General features: G+C 41.0%; 1 protein-coding gene and 1 non-coding gene across 3 annotated transcripts; both read left to right on the top strand.

Moving 5' to 3' along the window:
• The first annotated feature begins 207 nt into the window (after positions 1-207).
• LOC115780840 (guanylate cyclase activator 2B-like) lies at positions 208-3,049 on the top strand. Of its 2 annotated transcripts, none has more exons than XR_004019995.1 (3): positions 208-388; positions 724-909; positions 2,101-3,049. XR_004019995.1 is itself a non-coding variant. In XM_030730258.1 (3 exons), exons 1-3 carry the CDS (start codon positions 320-322, stop codon positions 2,163-2,165), a joined length of 321 nt encoding a protein of 106 aa, XP_030586118.1. In that variant the 5' UTR covers positions 208-319; the 3' UTR covers positions 2,166-3,049. The 2 variants fall into 2 exon arrangements, 1 of the variants encoding a protein (XP_030586118.1); XM_030730258.1 differs by having other exon boundaries at positions 724-903; positions 2,094-3,049.
• Positions 3,050-5,121: 2,072 nt separating this feature from the next.
• trnap-agg (transfer RNA proline (anticodon AGG)) lies at positions 5,122-5,193 on the top strand. The gene has a single exon. It is a non-coding gene; the product is annotated as a tRNA-Pro (tRNA).
• Positions 5,194-21,010: the final 15,817 nt, after the last annotated feature.

Genomic DNA, 21,010 nt, shown 5'->3' with positions numbered 1-21,010 from the left:
ATAAACAGGATTACAAGATAGCGTTTATAAAAAGAAAAAAAAGAGGATCTAGTGTGCTTGAACTCACAAATGGTTATCAAACCTCTTATTTATTATGATTGTAAAGTGTTTTTCACAACTGAACACCTGCTACCATGCCCTTCCCACCATCAGTGTTGCGCTTACAAGTCTCCTCCCCTAATGTTTGAAAATCTCTATAAAAGCTTTTCCATTTCATTGGTTTTTGGTGAGCTCACCTTTTCCAGATCTGCTGTCTCAACAGCATCAAGCACAGAAGAAAGTCTTCATAAAACGAAGAGGTATTTTGCACCTTTTTAAAATGAGAGTGTTTGTTGCTCTTGTTTTGGCCGTGTGTGTGTGCAGTGGAGCTCTGGGAGTGTGGATTAGGGTGAGTATCGTTTGTTTTTGGAAATACTGCTTATCTAAGTTTCTTTTCAAGCTCTCTTTGTCTTTTTTATGCATTTTAATGCATTTCAGGCGTAGCAGCATGCGATTGATATTGTCAGGGCTATCTGAAGTAAGGCTGGTTTTGGCCTTCTTAGGTAAAACGTTAATTTCAAGAAAAATCACTCACCCATTTATGTTCAATCTGTCCTGAAATTGTTGTCCCATCCTCTGATTCATCTCTGAGAATACATGATAATTTCAGCTTTTGACCTGACATTATAAAAAAATAAGGTTTGTATTGCGCCTAATTGAAACATCTTGTCCCTCTCCCTGCAGGCTGGAGACAGACGCTTACCACTGGAGGCCTGTGAAGCAGCTCAAAAAAATCGTAGCTTAGATGACAATGTTGGTCGTCACCTTGACACAAACACTGTGAGAGCTGTGTGTGCCAACCCTCTTCTGCCGCAGGTGTTTCGGCCAGTGTGCCAAAGGGATGAAGCCGGAGCTGTTTCTCAAATCTGAGTAAGATGAGTCAGATGGAATATCTGATTATTTTGGTCACAAATACATTATGGTATTACATTGTGTTCCTCTCACTACTCCTATTTATTTCTCGACAGCTTGCTGCAAAGGATGACACACAAATAAGAAATTATGCTCATTTGGCATTTAAACTCTAAGTCATTAACATTGCTTGCTTGTGTTATGTTTTAGTATACAATAACAGTCTTGTGTAATATTTTTGTTTAAAACTTTACAGTTTTTAAGGATAAAATAGTGTTTTAGTCTTTAAATCAGTATTTTTACTATTTCCCGATCCAATCTATAGCTGGAGCTATCCCAGCTGCAATAGGGTGAGAGGCAGAGCCAACACAGAGAGCCGGACAACCATCCGAACTCGCATTCACACCTATTGGCAATTTACAATCACCAAATAACCTAGCCCCTCTAACTGCATGTCTTTGGACTGTGGGAAGAAGCCAGAATAAATGCAAACTCCACACAGAAAGATGCTAACCGCTGCGCCACGGTGCTGCCTGGGAAATTCATTCTTTCCTAATATAAAACAAAATATGTCTTCGAGCCCCTCTAAAGCTCGCCGGCCAATTTGCATGTTAAATGTTGCTTGACCATTTCTTGGTAAGTTATTTCCCGTGTTTTTAGGGTTTTGTGGTAAGCAAACAAACTGGTTTTGCTGGGTAGCTTTATATTATGCATACTGTGTTCTCAACCACCTGAGCTCCAGTTGCTGAGCCAGTCTCGATATTCTGCCTTTGCCAGAATTTAAACAGGAAGCAATCACAAGCCAGCTCTTCTAGTCACTGTTTAATCTTTAGTGTTTTTACTCAGACACACACTCTCTCTCAGACTCAAGATTAAAGACACAGATAAGAAGCACAATGTTTAGATGGATTGCTCAAATAGATTCCTAGAATCCATCATTTACACATTGTAATCGACGATCCTACAAGTGTTGCACCATGAAAATGCCTATAAAGGATAACACCAGATGAAGGACTTATTAAAAACTACACAGTAGGGTCTGCGGAGGCCATTGCATATAGACACTTGTTGCTGTAATAAAATCAAATTATCACTATTAATAGTAATTCATAAAACTGGAAAGCAGCCTCTTGGGTAGAACAAAAATATTTTCTAACTGGAATTAATAATATTCACTCAAGTTTGATTTTGTTTTCTTGTACTTTCTAGTGGCTACTGATATGAATGAGTGTGAGATATGTGCCAACCCCGCCTGCACTGGATGTATGTATTGAGGCTGCTTTCGACTACACACAACCTCTTCCACTGAGAGCCTCTGGGGCATCATCCTCCACTGTTCTTCCACATTTTTTCTGCTTTGGTTGATACAATCTTTTGTTAGTAAGGCTACAGATCTTTTAAAATTTTTAAATTCCTTAAGGCAATTTGTTAATAATAATAAAAAATTTTCTCCTTGGGATTCCTAAAAAAATTTAATTGAATTATTTATAGACACAACCATGCATACACACAAATGAAGACTGAAGATTCAAAGCCACTGAACTGGGGGAAAATAAAATCTAATGAAAGCAATACTAACGTGAGTGAGGTATGAAAAGGGTCTCATTCAGAAATGTTCTGTTTGTCAGACAAATAAAATAGTCCACATAACAAAAACTGATAATCTGCTCTTAATGTAATGCTCCAAATAAACAATCTTTTTTGTTTCTGGCGTGCTGCCAGTGACTAATTTTGCCAGGATCTATTATGTACCTGATATGACACAATGAAAATATTACCAGAGGTGCAGCTAATTTATGTAACAGCAGCAGGGAATGTGCATCGCTGGACTTCGGGCATCAATATGCACGACCTGATTTGTGAAATGTGCTCCGACCCCGGTGTTTTGCAGCTATCACAGCTGTCATACATGCTCTCATCAGTCATTAGAGAAAGTAAAGCTGCTCTGTTGTCTGGACAGGTTTTCAGTTGAATCCACTGATCTATAAACCCTCCAATAATGAGTCTAATGGATCACTTTAATGGGCTGCACTAATGACAATGACCAGCCTTAACAGTTACTGCATGTCTGTATGCTTCCACTGATGTCTCACTACCATGTGTGCTTTAGAAGTAGAAATAAAGATGAATCCTGCAATGACATCACCTGCAATTTACAAATAAAAAGTGACAAATATTGCATTCTGTAATTTATTTGTACTCAGTTATTATAGTACCATATTGCAGTCTGTGCTGGGGTGGGGGAGGGTATAACTGCATTTAATGGATGGTTGGATTCAACCGTCTAGATGATGATTTTAAGTGAAGTTGAAGAATTTGAAGGTAGTCCTCCTTGTTCGTTATTCCATCCACTGTTTGCAATGTATTAGTAACGCTGGCAGCAAAACAGCTCTAGAGCATGATGTTTTCACCACTATGGTTGACAGTTGGTACAGTCTTCTTAGGTTTGAAAACCTCACCTTTACTCCTCCAAACATAACTCTTGGCATTGTGCCAAATACCTCAGTCTGGTCTGACCATAAAATGTTTCTCCACAAGTCATTCGGCTTGTCCGTGTGGACAGCTGCAAATTTCAGCCAAACTTGAAGGCATCGATTTTGGAGCAGGGGTTTCTTTCTTGGTCTATCTCAGTCCAATGTAAAACTCATTGCACTGTGGACAGTGATGCTGGTGTTCCAGCAGTTTCTAGTTCTTGGCAGGGTGAGTCTTGGTGATTCCTGGGTTGTTCCTGAACATCATAACCAATTTCCTCTCATCTAGGGTGACAGTTTGGGTCTTTTTCCAGTTCTCTGCAAAGTGGTGGACTCGCCCAAGTAATCTATGCTATACATACATACATACATACTAGGCCTAGGCTGCTGGGGGGTTCCATTAATGCACTGAACATTTCTTTTTTCATACACCTCTTTTCACTCTGTGTTTATATGCCACACTATTAATCTCTGGCTCGCTTCCGCAGCTTGTCTTTTATCCTGTCGCCCTCCCCTCACCCCCAACCGGTCACAGCAGATGGCTGCCCCTCCCTGAGCCTGGTTCTGCCCGAGGAATCTGCAGTTGTTTAGAAATGACCCTGAGAGACCATCCCAACTTGTGTAAATCTACAGTTCTCCTTCTTAGAGCTTCCCTGAGCTCCTTGGAGATCCCCATTGTTCTGAGTTTTGGTCAATACAGTGAGTGATGTCAAACAAACCCTTTTTATGCTGGCAAAGAGCAAAACCAGTTGTAGTCAATCAAGATCACAAATGAGAAGTTAATAGGCCTTGGGCTTGTCAATTTAAAAGATTTCAGTGCTTACATGTATACTTTTGACCATGTGGATTAGAGAAAAATTTAAAATAAATTCAAACGTGCACCCAATTCTTGTTTTTTAAAGTCAGATGTGTGCTGTACAATGATTCCACCCTGGAAAAAGAAGAGTTGAAAGAAATCATTAAACGCCTCAAATTACCATGACATTCAGGCCCACGATGAGTGTATGCAAACTTCTGGCCACATGCTGTAGATAGAGTTAAAACATGAAATCAATTATATGAAGTTAAAACATTTTTTCAAACACAGATCCAGCCTGGGTAATGGCAGAAAATGAAAGACCAAGAACAACATGAAATCCCACATTAATAACATAACAAGAATTATTTTGCCAGAGAAACAATGACTGCACTGCTTGTTAAGGAAGTCTCATCTTTCCAACAGGATTTAAGCAAGAACGGAAGTAGAAAGGGGTGAACCCTCTCGTCTCTTTTCGCTCTTCGGCTCCTTCTTCTTTTCTGGCAACTGTTACCGACCTCTCGCGGTTATTACCGACGTTACACAACCGTCTGTGTTCAAATAACGGACTTTTCCAATCAACTCACGCCGATATCTAACACAAACCCGACGAATAAGTTTATTTAATATTGAAACACAATTTTCTGATAAGGCTAAAGACAACGTTGGTGTGAATGTAGCCTTACAGGTTCATTTTTTGTGTGTGTTTAAGGAGGAAAAAACGCATTTTAACCGTTCAGCACCCGCCAGTGAACGAAACCTTGGAGTTGATAAGGGGTTGATTTTTCAAATAAAAGTATACTCAGTTTCCGGTTGGCTGCTGTATTTTGAAAGGACGTGTTTGTGGTCGTGTTTTAACGATAACAACAATTAATGTTTATATCAGTCGCGTTATAGGTCGTATTATTATTTTTATCGTAATTATTATCTTCTATCTAAAGCGAGTAAGTACATTAATCACGTGGCTCGTTGGTCTAGGGGTATGATTCTCGCTTAGGGTGCGAGAGGTCCCGGGTTCAAATCCCGGACGAGCCCTCTTTTTCATCACATTTTCTAACTGTGTTTTGCTTTGACTGGCCTTTAATTAAATTTAAATATTTAATTAAATATAAATACATAAGTAAATGATTAAAGTAAATGATGACAGTGTGCTCATTTTAATAAATTCTCCAACTGTCAGACTTGTTTTTCCACTAATCAAATCAAAGTTTATTGTTCACATTGTCACCTCTTCTTTTCCTCTAGGCCACACCCATTAGAAACTAAAGTAAATGTGGTTTATTTTTTTTACTACACAAGGTTGGCTTCTTCTGACAGACCAACTAGTCTGAACATTGCCTATGAACAGGGGTTAAAGCAGGGACTGATGGGGAGTGGTGCTGCAGGGGACATAATCAAATATATAGTGTTTTTGATATCTTATATAGTGTTTTGATGTATATGTGTATTGATATATTTTTTATGTACATAGCATTTTCTATTTTATTCTATTTTCATTTATTTCATCCTCATCTGTACTTGAGCTGCTGTAATGTGCAAATTTCCTCGAGGTGGGATCATTAAGGTTTATCTCATCTCATCTCATCATTTAGAAATAAGTCCCATAATAATTTGTATTTTGAGGTCCAATAGACTTTACTTTGTGGACAGGCTGTGAGCAGCTTGTGCTGACTTGTGCTGCTATTCTGAAATTGTGGATTAAGACACTTCAATGAGATATAAGCAGATGTTTCTCACATAACCATGGCTTATTTGAATTAATTAGAACATAACAAGTACGCAAAATTACCTGCCTGCATAATGTTACTCCATTTATGCTCACTCCTCTTCAGTAGCCCTAGATAGATGCTTAAGCACCACATATGAAACTTTAACATCTACACCATGAAGGCATCACAGGGAGAGAAGGAAAAAGGGGGATGTGTTGAGGGTGTAAGTGGACCATGTTCTTATTACTGAGCAAGTATCTCCATACTGTCAGCTGGAAGCAACACCAGGCTAAAGCAGATGAAGAATTAACCCTCTTGACAGTTTTAACCTGCCTGTCAGATGTGATTACTCATTTACTGAAGATGCCAGAACATCAATTCAAGGCACTTTATATTGTAAACCAAAAACAGTACAATAATCCAGAGGAAAAGGCACACTGTGGAAGAGAGCCAGAGATTAATAATAGCTAATGATTAAATGCAGAGTGATGTGTAAACACATAGAGAGTGACAAGGGGTGAGTAAAGAAGAAGCACTCAGAGCACCATGGGAAGCCCCCCCAGCAGCCTCGGCCTATTGCAACATAACTAAGGGAGGGTTCAGGGTCACCTGATCCAGGCTTAACTATAAGCTCTATCAAAAAGGAAAGTTTTAAGCCCAATCTTAAAAATAGAGAGGGTGTCTGTCTCCTGAATCCAAGCTGGGAGCTGGTTCCACAGAAGAGGGGCCTGAAAGCTGAAGGTTCCTTTAATCCTCAAGTTTTCCTTTAATTTTTCGAGCAGTGTATTTACACCAAACTCTGACCCTACCATCCAAATGTTCTCCAGTCTTCTATTGTCCATTTCTCTAATGTAGCCTCAGTTTACTGTTCTTAACTGACAGGAGCACCACCTGTGTTATTGTGCTGCTGTAGCTCATCTCCTTCAAGGTTCAACATGTTGTGCATTCAGAGATGTTCTTCTGCATATCTTGGTTGTAGCGAGTGTCATGGTGTGCCGTGTGGCAGGACAGGGCAGACCCCAAAAATGCAGGACTCATAAGCAAACTTAATTAAAGGGTTGTTTACTGAGAAAGGATGACTGAACAGAGCTATACAGGTTGAAGGGGAGCCAGAACTTTTTTTTTTTTTTTCTTTTTTTTTTTTAAACCAAACAGGCAGGATGACACACAGCAGAGGAAACATAGACAACAACGTGACAAGGAACTGAAGAAAACTGAGAGCTTAAATACACATCAGGTAATTAGGGCAAGAGGAAACAGCAGGGAACAACAGGTGGAACAAATGAAACTAATAACTCAGGTGAAGCAAAACTAAACACAAAGTACAGGGAACATGAGACTGTCAAAATAAAACAGGAAACATCTAACAAGGTACATGCAGACTTGGCCACGCGGGGGATTGGCACAGAGGAAACTAAACAAGGATCAAGGCATGGGGAAAACAGACAAAGAGAAACGCAGACACGGGACAGAGACGCAGACTAGAAACAACACTGGGAATAAAATTCAGTACAAAAACACAGGCAGTCATGGACATGACAAAAAGACAAAGCAGACTCAAGAACACAGACGCAGGGGAGACAGGGACAAAGGGAAGTAGGAAATCAAAATGTAACAATAAAGAACAAGACAGCAACTGAGAAGGAAAACAAACTGGGAACATGACTCAGTGAAAATAAAGCGAAAAACACAAAACACTGGGCACACAGCCCAGGACAGCGAGTGGTTATTTGAGCAACTGTCGCCTTCCTATCAGCTCAAAGCAGCCTGGCCTTCTTCTCAGATAACTCGCAACCTACATCTGACATCAACAAGGCACTGGATATTTTCTCTGTAAACTGCAGCGATGGTTGTGTGGAAAAGTCCCAGTAGGTGTGAAAATTCTGAAATACTCAGAAACTGCTGATCAGAGCAGGAGCCAGCCCATCTATCACCATCAACCAGGCTACAGTCGGTCACTTAAATCATCCTTCTTGCCCGTTCTGTTTGAACTTCAGCAGGTTGTCTTCATCATGTCTATATGAGCTGCTGCTCTAATTGGCTGAATAGATACTTGTGTTAACGAGTAGTTCAACAGGCATACCTAACAGATTATAGACTTTATTAGGCCCGAGCCTCACGAAGTGATCGGCGAGGAGCCTATTGTATTCGCTCGCGTGAAAAACGAAAAAAGGTCAAAGTCGAGCGCAAAGCGCTCGACTTTGACAACGGACCCTCAAACAAGGTAGGTCAGGTCGAACGCTTCTCGAAAACGTAAATATGGGGGTGACTGGAGCAGCCCATAATTGAAATCGTTAGCGTCATCAGCTAGCTTGCGTGATGAAATTGGGTCAATGACGAGCGCAACGCGCTCGTCATTGACCATGGACCTCACGACAACGTGGGTCGTGTCGAGACGTTTCCGAAAACGTATATATGAAGGTGACTGGAATGGCGCATTATTGGAATCGTTGGCGTTCTTATTATTTCTTCTTCTTATTATTATTATTTTTCTTACTGAGTAAACAATCGCTAATTTGACCCCCTGAACATATATGAAAAGTCCCCATTTTTTGTATACAAGCCAGGTCTGGTGAAAAATTTTGTTTTTTAATGGCGCCATTAAAAAACACAAAAATGTGGCGAAGCCCCGCCCCCTAGAAAATTCAAATTTTGCATTACTATGGGAGGGGCAAAAAAAAAGTAGCCCGCAGAAGCACCAAATTCGCGTCAGAAAAAGACCAAATGAAGAGTGACAAAAATTACATTATGGAGTTGCCGCCTGACAAACAGGAAGTCGGCCATCTTGGACTGAATTTTGACCTTTGCCGATTCAGCATTTTTGCACACCTCGTACTTGAATTAACTTGTCCTAGGGTGTTGAGGATTCGACCTCTGTTGCTGGGTACCAGATTAACTGACCACTGCAGGGCTCCAGTCAGAGAGCACAGACTCATCAAAGGGATTTAAACATTTAATGACGAACTGAAGCAGCCTTGATACATGGCAGTTTCTGTAGATACATAACATAAAGAAAGATGCACAGTCATATGAGCAGGCAATCATCTGCATACACCCATTCAACATATAGACTGAAAGCTAGCAGTCACACAATAATGCTAATTAGCGTAATGCTAATTAGCGTAATGCTAACGCTCGATTATGCTAACTCGCGATTATGCTAATGCTACAAATCGGACATTCTATAGAGCTCAACAACACACTTGGAGCGATCTAACAGGATCTAACATTGTCAGAAGTGATAACCAACTTAAACATATCATCATGCTTTCTCATAAACACAACTTACATCGTCAGTGACTGCTGTACTGCTGCTAGTATGACAAGCGAAGCTGAACACACACCGGAAAACAGGAAATGAACTAGGCACTTTCAAAATAAACGGGTGTTTCAGAATAAAGGTCTAACTGTATGAACGTCTCTACTTGAAGAATTCTTAACATAGGGCATTAAACCGACTGGCACCAAAATCGCTCAGGAACATCTTCACAAGTTGGGCATCAAAAGATGTGCGAGGTTTTATAGAATATTCAACGCTGTTGCCATGGCAACCGCGTGAATTTGGTCTTCGTTTTTGTCTCTCGCCGCAATTTTGTTTGTGCATTCGTTCGCACAATCTTTGGCCGATCAGCCTCAAAATTTAATAACTTGTTTACTGAACCGGCCTGAAACCACAATTAGGGAATCAAGTTTCTAGGTGCAATAGCGCCCCCTACAGAAGCAAACAAAAATTTGTATGGAGGTCCAGAATTTTAGTTTCACTGAAATGCATGAAAATTTGTGTCAACATTCTTGACGTCATCCTGATCGAAAAAGCCAATTACACCCATACTCTATTTTCTAACACGTTTCCATGGCGGAGCCCGAAATGCCCCATTTTATTCTAATGGGAAAAAACGAAAAATCCCCCATACTAAAGTTTCTGCTTAGTTTGCCCGAAATACATGAAATTTGGTACACAGATTGCAGATGTCAGCCTGATCAAAAAGTCAATCACACCTATGTCATATTTTGGACGCTGTTCCCATGACGATGCCAAAACTGCCCCTTTTTATCCCTGTGGGAAAAAATGAGAAATTTCTTCGATAGAAAAATGACCATATCTTTTTCAAAACTGCATAGAAATGCCTGAATTTGGTACACACATTCTTCACATCACCCTGAACAAAAAACCTACAAGTGAAAAAGATGTAATATGTAAGACGTTGCCATGGCAAAGTCCGGAAAATGGCATCTTTTTCCTTGAGTTACCCAATTCATCCATTTCAAAATTTCACATGTAGCATGCCAAAAAAACGGCTAAAACTGGCACGGCCGGAAAAGCACGGTCCAAATCGGCACCAGCACTTGGGCGGCGGCCGGCGAGGGCCTATTATCGCTGCTTGCAGCTTTAATTTTAATTGTCTTTGCCATGGGTAATGGGTATTTCCATCAGCGACATTTCCTTTCATTGTTCATTTTTCATACCAACTGATAAAATGCATCAATGAAATACTTAACAGCACAATGAATAATGCAGTTAATCTCAGGCGGCAGCTGTAAATACAATCAAGGGACGTACCTGAAAACACTTAGTGTAGATCATTATACTCATTTGTTTTTACACATTTATTTGAGAGCTAATGAAAAACAAGCATATATAGTGGCCACAAAGGTTAAGCAGGCTTCTAATGCTGTTCAGGTTTAATATGCATTGAATGATATTGAATTAGAAATAATGCAGTGAGTTGTTTACTCTTTGTAGTTATTGCTATTTATTCAATGTGATGAGTGGATATACATTATCTATCAGAAGTCTCTCCCACTTGCTTGCAAGATCTACCAGACATGACAGGCTTTAAAAAAAAAAAAAAAAAAAAAAAAGAAGTCTCTCCCACTGTTTATTCCACCCAACACCCACCAGAGGGCACACGTCAGCAAAATATTTTTACCACATGCCGCTGACTTCTTAGCATGTGAGGACAGTCCCTGCTTATATCCATTATTTTTATTCAGTGGTCAACAGTGACACCGAAGAAAAGAATACATCAGATCACAAATACAGTAATATGACTAATAATCCTTTTTTTTTTCAACATCAACAGCATTGGACTATAATTTTGTTGTTGTTGTTGTTGTTGTAGTTCAGCATCCTGATTCCAGTTTTCAACAAACAGGCTTGAGAATGTGGCAATTCTAGAGTTTCCTGGGGCAAATAAATATTATAAGTAATGTGACACCAGCACTTCTATAAAACGACTCCATGTGCATTTCAGTAACAATGCCCGAGACCAAGTTGACTGGTTATGAAGTGTCAGTATTGCACATTCTCTGTTCTTCCAGTGTGCTAACTGTGCTAACAGGTCGACTCTTTATTCGAGTCACTAAAGCGTCTGTGTTTAAACAGAATCATGTCAGCTACTTGTAGGTGGAGTTAAGTGGGGCCCCCTTACGGAGGTCAGGTCTCCTACTGTCACCACAAACTTTGCACATTCCCACTGCCATAGTTTAAAGTACCCCAGCTTTTGGGTCCTCCCTTTGGTCTGAAGCCTCAAGTAGTTGCCTGCGTTGTGTGGTGGTGACTGGACCACCACACAAGGCAGGAAAGGAAAGCTACTAGCTGCTTTATTTACCCTGCTCTACTGTGGGTTGTGGGTCCATGTGACCACAAGAAAATAAAATTTTAAATAAAATATTGCCATTAAAAACAAACCCCAAAGGGAAAAAAGAAACAGAAAAATTATTTTTTTTTTTTTTCCTGGGGCAAACCATTTCATTTTTCTATTAAATGATTACTGTATATTATTGAGCTTCCCTCACTCTTTGGTCCACCGTCCTGCTGAGGAGATAACCAGGAAGAGGTGAGTTTTGAAAATATTATAATTGATTGAGCATGTAATAAATGAGAGAACATGTAGACTTTTAATTTTAACAGTAATTTGAATTTGGAAATCACTCTGATTAAGGTCACCGTGAAATAATGCTCCAAAAATATCAACTAAACTCAAGAAAGAACAGTTTGGTTTAAGTGTTTATTTAGGTGGCAATACCAATCAATTGTAGAATAGAATAGAATAGAATGCCTTTATTGTCATTATACAGGATGTACAATGAGATTGGAGCTAATAACCTCATAGTATAAGGTAAGGGAAGCCCTGGTCTCCAGTACAGCATACTCTTAAACTCACTTAAAAGACTGTTTTAAAAGCATGCAGTGTGCATAAGGGCGCGTGTGCCTTGACACCGCGTGCTTACAAAGTTCGCAGTAACCTCAGACCTCATTTATAGGAAGCCCTGAAAAATAATTTCCCTGCTTTTTTGTTTGTTTGGGGTTTTTTCTGGGGGACTTGTGTGTTATCTTCATAGCTTGTTTTATATGGATAAAAGAAACAATCTACCCCACGCCTGGATTTCTTATCTCGTTCAGGGTCGAGGAGCTGGAACCTATTTCCGTATGCACTTGCATAGAAAGGCATGTTGACCATCTGTAGACAGATAGACAGATAGAAAGCGTCACATTTGAATATCAGATTTATTGTTGCTAAATATTGATATGTGTTTAGATTGTGGGAGATCATCCACAGTCAGCACAGGCAAGGTCACCACTGCTAGTGGGTCACTCTCCAGCCAGCAGGCTCTTGTTGTCGAGAATATGTGAGTTTTGCGTTTTGGATTTTCAGAGCTCTGAACTCTCAACCACTCGCAACTCAGGCATCATCTTTGAAGGAACTACGGCCTGACTCATGACTCTACTCATGAGCTGATGTCACACATTTGAACCAAACTCAGCATTCCCAAAGGTGAAGGTCAGTCTTGTTTTTAACACTGCTGTTAGCGCTGACAGATGAACCAAACTTTTACACTCCCCCAGTTTCTTCACTTCAAAGCTAATTTTAATGAATTCAACAAGTTACCGGCACCACTAAACTCTGACTCCAGTGGTTACTCCAACTTTAGCATTAGTGTACACATGAGATTATGATACAATTGCAGCTGCATGTGAAAGTTTAATACATTCCTTACAGTCAGAGGTGTCAAAAGTACAGACATTCTTTACTTAAGTAGAAGTGCAGATACCTGTGCTAAGAAATACTCTGGTAAAAGCTGAAGTACTAATTTAGCTGAAAAGGTACAGGCTCTGACATGTACTTGAAGTAAGAACCAGCTATTCATGTTACTGTAGTAATAAAAGAATACAAACTTTTTTTTATTTATTTTGCTTTCACACGTAAACAGAAAAATGAGTATAGTCAGGATTAAAGTGGGATTCGGTAGGGGAACCCTAAGATCACAACTCACAATAATTTCTCTTGTGAGCTCCAGTAGATTTAACCCCTGGGTATAGCACTATAAATGATGATGCATAAATTAAAAGTTTGTTTTTTTTGGAGGGGGGGGGGGGGGGGGGGGGGGTTGCCTCTTTTATCTCTTTTTATGTAAAAAAGCCCCGGTGACGGATACACCAACAGGAACGTCTTATTGTTCAATCCATTTAAGCTCAAATCCGTTTGATGTTGGGAAATAAAAACTTCCCTCAAATGTGTTAAACCTAACGTAACGAGCCTGTTTTGAAAACGTGAGCAGTAGAAAGTACAGGGATTTGTGTAAAAATGTAGGGAGCAAAAGTAAAAAGTTGTCAGAAAAATAAATGCTTAAGTACAGATACCTAAAAATTCCTCTTAAGTACAATAATGAAGAATTTGTACTTCATTACTTCCCACCTCTACATTACAGCTTTATTTTTGCGTTTGAAAACACCACCAAACTCTGAGCTGAGTATTGCTCTCAATAGATGCATGCTACGTGCTCAGCATAGTGAGCCGGTAAGCTGTGATTTCTTTGGTGAAGGGCTTTATCCTCCGTGTCAGAACTACAGGCCATGTCATTACTAAATCATCCTTCACGCTCAGCACACAGTTTACTGTGATACAGCATGTATATGACTTGACTTTCATTTATTTTTCATTGGGTGTTTTCTGGATTAAAAGCTGTGTACCAAGAACTGAGCACATAAAAGAATCTGACTGGCTCTAACTTTTGCTAGTCCGAACTTGAATGCTGCCTGGAGCATCAAACATTACATCGAAGTAGGTCACATACTGCAAAATCATATCTTTGCCTCTAGATGATAGTAAAACACTGATACTAAAACAAGACTTTTCAGTATATAAGTAGTCCTTCCTAGCAGGGTTTGATCTGTATGTAACGTTTTATTATCTCAAACCTGTTCCATGAAGTGTGACTTAAAATAATTGTAACCTTGGAAGATTTAGAAATAAATAGGAGTAGTTAAAACCTTACAGTGTCTGAGTGTGTGTGATGTTATAATACATACTCTATCTGTAAAGCTCAATCGGACGTAAACCTGTGTGTCCCCGCTTGTGATGGGTCGGTCGCGAACGATCTGGCTCTAAGAGTCCGCTCTTGAAAGTGAACGATGGGAGCCGGCTCCTGGTAATGAGCCGTTTCTTTTTTTCTTTTGTTTGTGTGTGTGTGTGTGTGTGTGTGTGTGTGTGTGTGTGTGTGTGTGTGTGTGTGTGTGTGGAAGCCGCACGTGATTGGTACCATATGGTCGTCTACACTGAGAGAGAGGGGAGGGGGCACAGGCACACTGCGCAGTGAGTAAACAAACACCAGAGAGGGAGGGGCTCCTGCAAAATTCGCTGGGAGACAGTAAAGAGCTAAAGGACGTTGCACTTTACATAGAGGCTACAAACGGAACTGTGAGGAAAATGAGTGACGGAAAAGGTAGTAAAGACTGGACACATTTTAACCTTATACCTCCAAACAGGGGCGGAGCTTCTGGAGGGGCTGGGAGGGCGACACGCCCCCGGCCCGGGGCTAGTGGGGGCCCGGATGGGAGAGAGGAGAGGAGAATAAGATTTCAGGTAGCCAGGCCTCTGTCACGTCCGAGGCGAAGTGGAGAAGGAGGGCCCTGTCTTGATTATATCGCAATATGCATGGCTCAATGTGCACAGTATACAACCCACTATACATCACCCATCATTCATGTTTTACACGGGGGTTTTAAAGGTTGCCACAGTCAGGACTGAGTCACGGTTGCTCAAAACCGACTGACTTTAGTGATGTAGTAGGTGTAAAATATTGAATAAGATGTTGGACTGCATGACTGGCTTTATTTTCACACCGGATGCGTTGCGTAAAAACGACATGAAATTCCGAATCTTTCAGATGTGAACTTGTCGTAACCTACATACACACCGGACGCGCTGCGTTTTTGCGAATAAATCGCCCTCATAAAACGCACTGTGAAAGAAAGGAAGTCGACATCAAACGATGATGTAAGAGAAGGAAGAAACAGATTCTGGGTTCATCCAGCTCATAAGAAAGCAGCAGCAGGGACAGTTTCATGGTTTGATCCAGGAGTTGAAGCTGCATCACGGCCGCTTTGGCGCATACTTCATATCATCAGTGGGCAGTTGTTGTTGGCCAAGTTGGGATCACATGTGAGGGGGCAGAGAATAATTTCAGAAAGCTGACTGAATTAGAACAGCGTGTAGCTGTGTGTCTGAGGTAAAATAGTATGAGTTTACTGTTCCCAGCTGTATATTCAGTACATCGGTGCGCGTTTTGAGCTATGAACTCACATGTTGCTAAATGCAGCGCTCTGATTGGTCAGATCTGTTTGTGCGTCCGGTGTGTAAAGGACCGGACGCATAAATTCCGTGCGAATGTTTCGTGCATTAAAAATATTTTTCGGACTCTCCTTTTCTTAATGCAGCCGTTCACACCAACCTCGTCATTTCACAGGACGAATTTGCAGCATTTATTTATTATTTATTATTTATTGTTTATATATTATTTATTTTCGGATCAAGTTCGATTTTTCTGACTTTCGCAAGCGAACAAACAGGTCTGACCAATCAGAGCGCTGCATTTAGCACCATGTGAGGTCATAGCTCAAAACGCGCACCAATGTACTGAATATACAGTCATGTGGGAACAATAAAATCATAATATTTTCCCTCAGACACACAGCTACATGCTGCTCCGGGTCAGTCAGCTCTCTAATATTATCCTCTGCCTTCTCACATGTGATCCCAACTCTGCTAACAACAACTGCCCACTGATGATATGAAGTATGCGCAAAAGCATCCGTGATGCAGCTTCAACTCCTGGATCAAACCATGAAACTCTCCCTGCTGCTGCTGCTTTCTTATGAGTTGGATGAACCCAGAATCTCTTTTTCTTCCTTCTCTTGTTTAGAAACATCACAACCTCATTACATCATCGTTTGATGTCCACTTCCTTTCTTTCACAGTGCGTTTTATGAGGGCGATTTATTCGCAAAAACACAGCGCGTCCAGTGTGTATGTAGGTTACGCGACAAGTTCACACCCGAAAGATTCGGAATTTCATGTCGTTTTTACGCAACGCATCCGGTGTGAAACCGCCCTTAAAGGCCTTAAGTGGAACATTTTTACGGACTAAGCTAACATGAGTGGCACTTCATAACATACACATTCCCACTGTTCTGGGCATGTGTATGTTGTAAAATGATGTTATGATAAGCTTTATTATTTGGGTATAAAGGGCCCGGTCATTTGCCCCGCCCCCGGCCCGGCTCTGATTTGTTCCGCTAGTGCCTCCAAACATGTGGAAGCAGACACAGCGTACTTCAAAAGTGCCGGCGTTTGCAGACTTCAAACAAATACCGTAATACCACTATACGACTGTGAAGTGCAATTTCTGAGCTTTGAGGAACCATTTGATTTTTTTCGATAGTATGAATGGTCACGAAGTTAGGGTAAAAAGTCAGCTGATCAAGTTCCTTTGACCAGATGACTCTGCCGTGATATGCTACTTACATTAATCAGCTGTTCGCGGCTAGTAAGGTCAGGAAACCGCAGCAGCGATTGCCTGGAGTTAAAGGATTAATCTGATAGACAGAGTGTAGACTGCAAATTTAAAATTTAATATTGAGCAGGCTCCACAAACAACCTGTGCAGGCATATACGAATTGTTCATCTCTCAGTGCAAGTAGAAGAACAAAACAGGGCAGGTCATCAGGCAGGAGAGACAGGATGAACTCCTCAAAGGCAGGGCCGTATTACCGACCGGGCGAGTGGGGCTGGCGCCCCGGGGCCCATGGATCCAGGGGGCCCAGGGGGGGGCCCAACAACAATGCAATCTCCTTGCCCCGGGGCCCAGACCCACCTTAATCCGGGCCTGCTCAAAGGTCCTTGTTTTTTCTGATTTCCAATCTTTTGTTTTATAATTTGTATTTGGAGCACTCTATTATATGTTGAGTATATAAAGAAACATTTGATATAAGCCTAATTCATTTTTTTTTACATTAGTAATTTATTTTACACTTTTTAAAAAAAAAATTAAAATCTGATGAGCCACTTGGGAGCCGAAGGAGCCGGCTCTTCTTTGGGAGCCGAGCCTAAAGAGCCTGCTCTCTGAAAAGATCTGGAATTCCCATCACTAGTCCCTGCCTGCGATGTATGGGGAAAAGAGCGGATTGGTGGGACAGATGCGGGAGAAGATGCAGAAGGAGACCTGCTCAGGTGAGCTGACAAGTGCATCACTGCGGCATACAGCAGGAAACGCTGTGCAGCAAAGTCCTGAAGACAGAATGCGTCATAAGCACTGTAACACAGACAGTGAACTTTATAAGCAGCAAATGTTTAAATCACCGGCAGTTTCAGTCTTTTCTGGAGGAAAAACCTTAATTTGGTGACATCCATTATCACGCAGGTGCATGAGCTGCCTGAGGAAATTTGTCAGTTCATAGAAAGTAAAGGAAAAGCCTCAGCAAGGCTCTGGGATCAAAGGTGGCTGGGTGAGTCGGCCTTTGTGTGGGACATAACGAAGCATCTTAATGCGTTAACCCTGCAGCTTCGGGGACGGGACAGTGTGATTACGCACACATATGACACAGTGAAAGTCAAGTTACTCCTGTGGGAACCGCAGTGTTAAAGACTCACCGTGACTCAGCTTACCAAACCAGACTGGATTCCAATTAATTCCCTATGTGCGGTTTACTTGTTGATCAAAGAAATTCTGTAATTTTGAGGCAGTTAATCCGTTATAGATACTCTAACATTCATCTTTGGCTTTATTTATTCAATTGTTGACATTCATCAGTGAAAATACTCTTTCTGTCAAATCCTTATTCATTCTCACTTATACTAACAATACAAAGTATTCATTCAGACACTGAATTGTAGTCGGTCCTCAGATGCATCTCAAAAGGTGTATTCAAAGGAAAGATTTGCAGCAGCACCAACACACATTATGAAAGAAGGTGTTTGCCTCTTGCATACTAATCTAAACCATCTGACACATCCATCTTTAATGTTTGTCATCAGGCTAAATGGATTGCAAATACTAACCCCCTCAGGTTATTTATTGCTCACACATCAGTCGAATTGCTAAACAAGGTAAGCGTAAGCCTGCTGATGACAAAAGTAGAATCAAATACACAACAGACAAATTCTCTAAAGTTGATGGCATGGGACTGAAATGGAAGACAGTAAAGCTGAGGAAGCGACAGTTTAATATAATGCAGCTAAACATAAAAATATATAACACACACAAAATGCCTCCAAATTTTCCTCTTTTTGCAAATGTAAAGAAGGATATTCTGGAAATGTTTACTTGGGACAGTTTTTAAAATGCTGAAATAATAAGTGAAATTCTCCCTACTATTAATAGTAGCATAATTTCTTGGCAATTTTTTTTTTCCAATGAGAGATGCCTGGGATATCTTAAGAAAAATAAGTGCAATTTATATACAATATATTGCCAAAAGTATTCACTCACCCATCCAAATCACTTCCATGGCCACAGGTGTATAAAATCAAGCACCTAGGATGCAGACTGCTTCTACAAACATTTGTGAAAAAAACGGGTCGCTCTCATGAGCTCACTGAATTCTGGCGTGGTACTGTAATAGTGTGCCACCTACTCAACAAGTCTAGTTGTGAAATTTCGCTAATGGGAACCATAAAGAGGCCGGTAGGAAAGCAGCAACCGCCAAATACCTGCAGAGGGTAAGGCAAGCCCTGAGGACTTAGCTGAATGGGAAGAACAAGATCTATGCCCTGCCATCCGTCAGATCCCCTGCTGGGATGATAAGCTGGCCAAAGGAGGAAATAGAAGCCACTGACATCAAGACAAGAAAGCTCCTTATCATGCATGGAGGGTTTCACCCCAAATCCACCACCCTGAAGCTGCACGCTAAGTGGGAGGAAGGAGGCCAAAGGACTAGTGAGTGTCAGAACCACTATCCTGGATGAAACAACAGAGATCCATGAGTACATCAGGAAGATGGCCACAAATGATCATGTGTTTAGTGAATGCCTCAGGCAGCAGAAACATGAGAAAGAAGAGGAGAAAGAACAGGAACCATCATGGAAGGACAGGCCTCTGAACGGCATGTACCACCTGCAGATAGAGGTGGCTGATATAGAAAAGTCCAACCAGTGGCTGGACAAAGCTAGACTGAAAGACAGCACAGAGGCACTAATCATGGCAGCACAGGAACAAGCTCTAAGCATAAGATTGATAAAGGCTGGGGTCTACCACACTGGGCATGACCCCATGTGAAGGCTGTGCAGAGATACCCCTGAGACATATCCAGCACATAATAGCAGAGTGCAAGATGCTAGCAGGCAGGGCACACATTGAACACTATAACCAAGTGGCTGGCATAGTATACAGTAACATCTGTGTATGACCCTAGGTCAAAATGGGATACGTCCACAAGGGTGGTTGAGAATGACCGAGCTAGGATCCTGTGGGATTTCCTGATACAGACGGACAAACTGGTGATGGCTAACCAACCAAACATAGCAGTGGTGGACAAGCAGAGGAGGAAGGCTGTAGTGATAGATGTAGCAATATCAAGCGACCGTAACATCAAGAAGAAAGAACACAAGAAGCTCAATAAATACCAAGGGCTCAGAGAAGAGCTAGAGAGGATGTGGAAAGTGAAGGTAATAGTGGTCCCTGTGGTAATGGGAACATTTTGGGGCAGTGACCCCCAAACTGGGAGAATGGCTCCAGCAGATTCCAGGAATGAAATCCAAGATCTCTGTCCAGAAGATGCTGCGCAGTCTTGGGAACAACTAAGATACTGCGCAGGACCCTCAAGCTCCATCCATCTTATCAAACCTTTAGAGTATAATCTTCAGTGAACATGCCATGCTTTGGCAACATTTTATATTTTACAGCTCAGGGACATCCAGCATGGATGCGGTTAACAAATCTTCCCCTTGTTTTCACGCAAGTAGAGCATAAAGAAATCTCAGAACATGCAGGTCCATGTTGTTGTTCTCAGTGAAGAATACAAACAATAATCTACTTTTTCAGTACTGCTGGCAGCACCAAATCAAACACACTTGCCTATGTAATTTCCTGTTATAATAAAACAGTAAGCACATACCAGAGCCTCTTTGTTTTGTAAAAGTAGTTGGGTTTTTTTTTGTTTGCTTTCATCTGCGATGTTTGTCCAAAAATTGTGCTAAAGCAGCTGGAATGACAAACAAACCTTAGCCAATGATTGTACCGAACAACCTTTCAGTCTTTATTTTTTTGGCCCACTAAGTTTTACAGCCATAACACACAAAAAAAGGAAACATAAGCATCAGCATACTTTGGAAGACATCCGACCCACCAATGCAAACAGTCCTTTCCAACAGAGTTACCAGTGATCAAATTCCCACCCTACCCCCCATTATGGCTTGAAATAGATCTGAAAAAGGAACATACACACATCCAGAGAACCGAGACACAGCTTTTTTTTTATGTTTAAACTGGTGTAAATTAAAAACAATAAAAAAAACTTTTTAGGCAGAAAGTTTTTTACAAACATTGGCTTGAAATTATACACAGTACCAGTTTTCTGTGATTTGGCCATCTGGAGAAATGCCCTTTTCCATAAACAGGATCCTATTAAGACTTTTTTAAATGCTTTGTGTGAAATATGTCAGTCACAACTGACTAAATTAGCCCTAGGTGAATGCAAATGTCTTAAAGGTTGCCTGTTTCTGTGTGTTTGCTCTGTGATGGACTGGCAAACTGTACTGGGTGGACCATCATCTCTCGCCCTAAGACAGTGGGGATAGACTCTAGGCCCACGCGACCTAACCAGCTGTCTGATTAATAAAATAGATGGATGGAAATGTATTCAC

The sequence above is a fragment of the Archocentrus centrarchus genome, chromosome 5 (genome assembly GCF_007364275.1).
Source record: "Archocentrus centrarchus isolate MPI-CPG fArcCen1 chromosome 5, fArcCen1, whole genome shotgun sequence".
In the NCBI taxonomy this organism is placed as follows: Eukaryota; Metazoa; Chordata; class Actinopteri; order Cichliformes; family Cichlidae; genus Archocentrus; species Archocentrus centrarchus.
This window is presented reverse-complemented; position numbering and strand designations above follow the sequence as displayed.

Coding starts and splice junctions, on each gene's coding strand:
- LOC115780840 (XM_030730258.1), top strand. CDS start 320: ATGAGAGTGTTTGTTGCTCTTGTTTTGGCCGTGTGTGTGTGCAGTGGA. Junction 389..723: donor CTCTGGGAGTGTGGATTAGG/GTGAGTATCGTT, acceptor CTCTCCCTGCAG/GCTGGAGACAGACGCTTACC. Junction 904..2,093: donor AAGCCGGAGCTGTTTCTCAA/ATCTGAGTAAGA, acceptor GTTTTCTTGTAC/TTTCTAGTGGCTACTGATAT.